The sequence below is a fragment of the Geospiza fortis genome, unplaced genomic scaffold, assembly GCF_000277835.1.
Source record: "Geospiza fortis unplaced genomic scaffold, GeoFor_1.0 scaffold1772, whole genome shotgun sequence".
Classification (NCBI taxonomy): domain Eukaryota; kingdom Metazoa; phylum Chordata; class Aves; order Passeriformes; family Thraupidae; genus Geospiza; species Geospiza fortis.
This window is the reverse complement of record NW_005054570.1, coordinates 294,155-300,154: the sequence shown is the minus strand read 5'-3', so window position 1 is coordinate 300,154 and position 6,000 is coordinate 294,155. Positions and strand designations below refer to the sequence as shown.

The following is a 6,000-nucleotide window of genomic DNA, read 5'->3' as shown; positions in this document are numbered from 1 at the left end:
CAGAAGTCCTTAATTGTCTTAATCCAAAATCTATAAATTTGGTTGACAGTTGGCTTGTAATCAGATTGGTGAACTCATATATCCTTTTTTTTCCCCCTTTATCTACAGGAGGTTGCTTTATCTCATTTGTCAAATCAAGATTCTACTGTGTTTATTTTAAATCTTAATAAGTTTGCTTACAGTCTTAAGGTCTTGCTGCAATGTCTTTTCTCCAAAGTGCTGACCCTGATTTCAAGAATTAGGCTACAACTCCATCTATTCATGGTTAATACAGTGCAGCATTACGTGGCATAATTTGCCAACAAAATTATTCAAGAAAGCCGGTTATCTTGCTCAGTTTTTGAAATACATAAGTTGAATTTTCAAACTGAAGTTGCTGATAAGCATTGCAGAAATGTGTTTACTAAAAATAACCAAAAAAAAAAATAAATAGAAGACAGCACGGGAGGAGATTGGCATACAACAAGGGCAGAGGAAGCACTCAGGGAAGGCTGGTGAGGGAGGACACGCTGACAGATCTGCATTAAGAGCCTACCCAAGCTGCCCAGGGTGCTGACATATGGCTGAGGGAGCCACTAATACCACAGAAACAGACACTGCCTTTTCTGAAAGCTCAGGCTGCCTCAGGCTACCTCAGTACCAGGACTGACTGTTTGGTTTACAACAGGTTAAAATTGTTTGCTCAAAGAAAGGTGCCCAGCACTCTTATTTTTGAAACTGAGTTACCTTCAAGGAAGACAGAAGGCATCCTGAAATAGCTGAAATAAGATGGAGCTATCTTCCAAGTTCTCCAGGGTCAGCACTGCAACTGTGTCCCTTCTGCTTGCCCCTTCCTCATGGGCAGATAAGACAGAGTAGCCACAGACATCATTCCTTCTTTTCCCTGAGGGATGATGAGGAGAAGTGCCAAGGCAGTAATGCTGGAAGTGATGGCGCACGGCAATGGAGAAAGTGGTGGCAAATCATAAAACTGGCAGGTTCAGAGGAAGTGGGATCCTCAAATCCTGCTTCTTACTGATGACAATGCTAGCCTTTTTTCATATTTCATGTAGGTAATCCTGCCATGGTTTATGAAGGCATCTTCAGGCAAGAGCACTGAGGGAGCACTGGAGCAGCCCCTGCAGGACAACGTGGAACTCAGACACTGCTGGACCCAAACAAATCATATAGCAGGAGTGTAGCTCCATATGAAATAAAGGTTTAAGATTATGACAGGCAAGCTACTGTAACATAGCTCACATTAGACATGCAATTTAGCTCACATTAGAATGTCATTTTATGGAGTTTTAAAGACCATGAGACATAATTTTTTCATGTATTTTAGACCTTAATACTGTCTTTTTGACAACCATTTCTATCTGTGAGGGATACAATTCAATAGAGATTATCTTGATTCTAATGTTATGAACTGCACTTGAAATGGATTGGTTTCTCATCTCCCTCTATATATGTATATTTATACATGCAAAACCCCTATATGCAATAGGAATGTATTTTGTATAGTGTATATATTGCATATTATGCATAGTGTATATATTGCATATTATCCATATAGTTGCAGATACACCATAGCACAAACGTTTTTACTTGTTTAATTATGTCCAGAGCCCTGCCATTAACAGTGGTGCAGCCTTCCCCTCCCAGCCTTGTGACCTTCCTCCCTGGTTGCTCTGCAGCCTGTCCTGGAGGTAGATTTTCCCTTTGCTTTCACACCACTGTTCTCTGAACCCTAACCCTGCAAGCCTTGGTGCAACCAGGGTCTCCTCAGAGCTGAGCAGCAGTGGCACATGCCTCATTCTTGCCTTCCCTGAAAAGTCACTCTAGAAGTGAAGTGTTGATGTGTGGCACTTACACCAGTACACCCTGCTTCAGCCCCTGCTCATGGATTTAGTTAATGCCAATTCATGAGGCAAGCAACCATCTCCTGTCACTGAGTGAATCACATCTTCATTACTCCTAACCTTATTCTCAGACCCTGAACGTTCTGTGAACCCAGAAGAAAACCCAGACAAACCATTTTTTCTCTCCTCCCTCCCATCCTCAAGGTTCCTGGGCACCAGGTGACTGCTTTCCTCTTTACTGTCCTGGAGGGTCCCAGGCCCCTGGCCACCAGGTCCCCGTGGAGGAGGGAGGTGAAGTGCCACAGCCCATGGTCTAGAGATCCAGCCAGTTATGAGGCATAAGGGGGGGACCTGACCCAGAGCTGCTGCTGGACAGACAGTGAAACCCATCAACCTCCAGTAGCAGGGATGCCTCCACTATTGTTTGCATCCCATGAGGATGGAGGGAGTGACTTATTCTTTTATATGTTTTGAGAGTCTAATTATAATTGCTATATTGATAGAGCAAAGCATGGACTAAGATTAGACTTGATCTGCACAGGGTTCAAGTCACTAAATTTATTATAAATTCTGTATTACACTACTTACAGCTTTTACAATGTTAATTTATTTTGTAGAAATCCTGTGGCATTTTAATAATAATAATTGATGTGCTATACTAACCATAATATCCTATCAAAAATGCTTTCATTGTAACTACAATAGAGCACCATCATCATTTTGCCAAAGACAGCTCTTCCCTTTGTGTCAGATGAAAACCATCCACTACAAATCCTGCTAATAAGAGCAGATATCTAGGTGTATACACATGCATGGGGTCACAACACCTAATCTGAGCAGGGAATTCAGCAAGTCTCTATGATTTGCCAATTCTGTACAATTTCTTTTATTTTTTCCCTTCTTTTACATTTTCTTACATGTATAGCCCAACACAGGCCTGGAAAAGACAGACATGAGTACCCACAATCACATCTCATTTGTCACAACAACCATAGTGTGTCTGGCTGAGATGGGGCCTGTTTTCTCCATAGCAGCCCTGTGTACCCTGGTACAGATTGGTGACCTAAGCAGTGTGGGTTACACACCAGCATGTGTGTAATCCATGCTGTGGGGGGACTTGCAGAGCCTCAAGGCCTTCTCCACTCCTCACAGTGTTGAGCAGGCTGTGGGTGAGCCAGAGTCTGGCAGGGGGCACAGTCACAATTATGGAGCTCAGCTGACTAAAGGCATAACTCATACCATTAAGGTTCTATGGGCAGCAATAAAACTGGGGAGGGGTGGCAGGATTTGGATTTCGCTAAAGCAGCCATCTCTCAGAGGCTAGCTGGGCACTGGTCTGCTGCCAGGAGGTGGTGAGTGATCACTTTTGCATCACTAGCCTTTTTCTTTTTTCCCTTTACTTATTAGCCTGGCTTTATCTCTGCCCAGGAGCTTTATCTCTAACCAAGAGCTGCTCTGAACCTGCCCTCCTGATCCCTCCCCCAGCCTGGATGTGGATGGATGGGCCTTGGCTGCCAGACACGCTCAGCTGCCACTGGGTGCTGCAGAGACCACAGAGCGCCAGAAGTGACAGCAGACGCCTGAAAAACGACTGAGTGAGGGACTTGTACAGTGAAACACGCCCAGGTTTGACTCCCCATAGTCACTGCCTCAGAAACAGCCTCTGAGTGTTTGACATTTAGAACTCCTTGAGTCTATGACAAGAGCTTCCAGCCAAGCTGCAAACATCAAATACTCTTACCAAGAAAGCCAAAAATGTGTACTTTCACCAGGGCAGTGGAATGATTAAAAGTAAGGCTTACAGACTAAATTAGCCAAATCCTCAAATTTCTGCAATGCAATGGAGTATATTTTCAGTTATCTCAAAAGAATGCTGCAGAGAGAAGAATGTTTCCCACCAGGCTAAACTGACAGATCTTCAGACCAGAATCCAAGCATGGACCAGGGAGCATAGAAAATTAAACACCAAACCCCTCACCATTTTCTGTTCTCATGGCTTTAAATTCGGTCAAAATGGAGGCAGTTTTCACAGAACTGTTGGAAGTCACCTGTAACTCTTCAGAAGCATTTTGGGTACACATACAGTAAGATTAGTTCTGCAATTCTGCTTAGTTCTGCTCCTTCCTCCATCTCATCAAATGCACTTGAGTAGGTTTGCTTCCAACAATCTGAGAAATACAAATTTCCACTGCTCATGAAATGCAACTCAGATTCCCAAGGAAATTTAAACATTGTGTCCCTTCTGTCAGATCATAAAAAAAAAGAGAAGGGTGATCTTATTATGAAGATGTTTACCAGTCTGGTGTGATTAACAGTTCATCCTTATGTTCAAGACAGCTGGAGCATGATTTATGAACAAGGTTTGTATGACAGTCAGTGTTCTATTTGACTTGTTTTAATGTTTCTCTATTTGACTAGAGCAGGCCACAATCTGCATAAGAGTCTCGAAAGAACAGAAGCCCAAGCAACCTCTTGGCACAAGTAATTTTGAAGCTTTATTTACAGTACTTGTGCACAGGGAAGGCAAATAATTGAGCACTTTATTTGAAACAAAGATATAAAGCAACTGAACTGATACAGTGCATTAAATGCCTTTAGTGTAGTGCTCAGGTGTAAACTTTGGTATAATTATGTTGCCCCAGACTTTGGGCTTATTAACAATTTAACTGCAAAGTAATCTGGGTTAAATGATCTTGCTTTTAAGAAATTTCTTTACCAAATAAAACAATACTGTTGATTCATTGTGTTATTGTGTTAAAACATAGTTATAGGCTTGTCAGCAAGGAGAGGCAGTGCAGGGAAGTCAGGGAATGGCTCTTTATCTTAGGGAGGGGTTGGTGATGATGTGGTTGAGAGTCTCTGGGAAGGACGAAGATGTGTATTGTTGTGGGAGTATGCTATCAACCACCCATCTGGGACCATGACACTAAGGAATTATTCCAAAAAGAATTAAGAAAATATCTTTAGGTCAGCTGTCCTTGTCCTTATGGGTGATCTTAACTTCCTAGACCTCAATTAAAAACACTATACAATGGACACAAGCAGTCTTGGAGCATGGTGAAGATGTTTCTTGGTGGAGATATTAAGGGAACCGACTAGGGAACATGCCCACCTAGATATGTTGTTTGGAAGCAGAGAGGGATTCATGGGCAGAGTGGTGATTGGTGACTGTCTCAGTCACAATGAGCACAAAGTAGTTGAACTTCAAATCATTGGTTTACAAACACAACCATAAGAAAGCACAGCATCATAAAATAATTAAGGTTGGAAAGACTGTAAGATTATCAAGTCTAATCATCAACCTAGCACCATGACCATGTTCAACATTAAAACATATCAAGTGCCATATCCACGTGTTTTTTAAACAATTGCAGGGATGGTGACTTCACCACTTCCCTGGGCAGTCTGTTCCATTGCTTGAAAACTCTTTCCATGATTTTTTTTTTTTCCTAATATCTAATGTAAACCTCCTCTGGTGCAACTCCAGTCCATTTTCTTCCATCCTGCCACTTTCTACATGAGAGAAAAGACTGACTCTCACTGAGTACAGCCTCCTTTTGGGTGGTGGTAGAGTGATAAGGTCTCCCGTCTCCCTGAGTGGCCTTTTCTCCTGGCTAGACAATGCTATGGAGAATTGTGTAAAAGGCTTTACTAAACTGTAGATAAACAACATACACAGCCTATCCCTCATCCTAAGCAGGTCATTTTGTCACAGAAGGAGAACAGGTTGGTCAAAGAAGACCTGCCTTTCATAAACTCATGCCAGCTGGACCTCATACCCTGGTTTTCCTGGTTTTCACTTCTTGTGTGATGGCATTCAAGATGATCAGCTCCATGGCCTTCACTGGCACCGATGTCAGGCTGACAAGACTTTAGTTCCCCAGATGCTCCTTCCAATGTTAAAATCAAAACATCCGCTCTTCTAAACAGGCCGTGATCTTTCTTCTGCTTCTGTTGTAAATCAATAACACCACTATGATAATTTGGAGGGAAAAAATTCCTTATTGTCTGCATTAGTTTTCTTGTTTGTTTTTGTGTTCTTGTTTGTCTGCATGTCTAGTAAACTAAATCAAAAAGGGACTATTTAAAGAAATGACCGGACAGAAGACCTAGTCAAGGAACTACCTGAAGCAGCTGAGATCACAGAATCATAGAATGG

The 6,000-nt window shown here is 42.2% G+C and overlaps 1 protein-coding gene across 1 annotated transcript in view; it reads right to left on the bottom strand.

Moving 5' to 3' along the window:
* The window catches only part of LOC106632034 (toll-like receptor 7), a 14,037-nt gene extending 8,360 nt beyond the window's left edge, over window positions 1-5,677 (bottom strand). Inside the window, exons 1-2 of the mRNA XM_014310688.1 lie at window positions 5,621-5,677; window positions 41-53 (exon numbers count right to left, since the gene is read on the bottom strand). Of these exons, the coding sequence (XP_014166163.1) occupies window positions 41-53; window positions 5,621-5,677 (70 nt within the window). The remainder of the gene's footprint in view (window positions 1-40; window positions 54-5,620) is intronic.
* Between the last annotated feature and the right edge of the window lie 323 nt (window positions 5,678-6,000).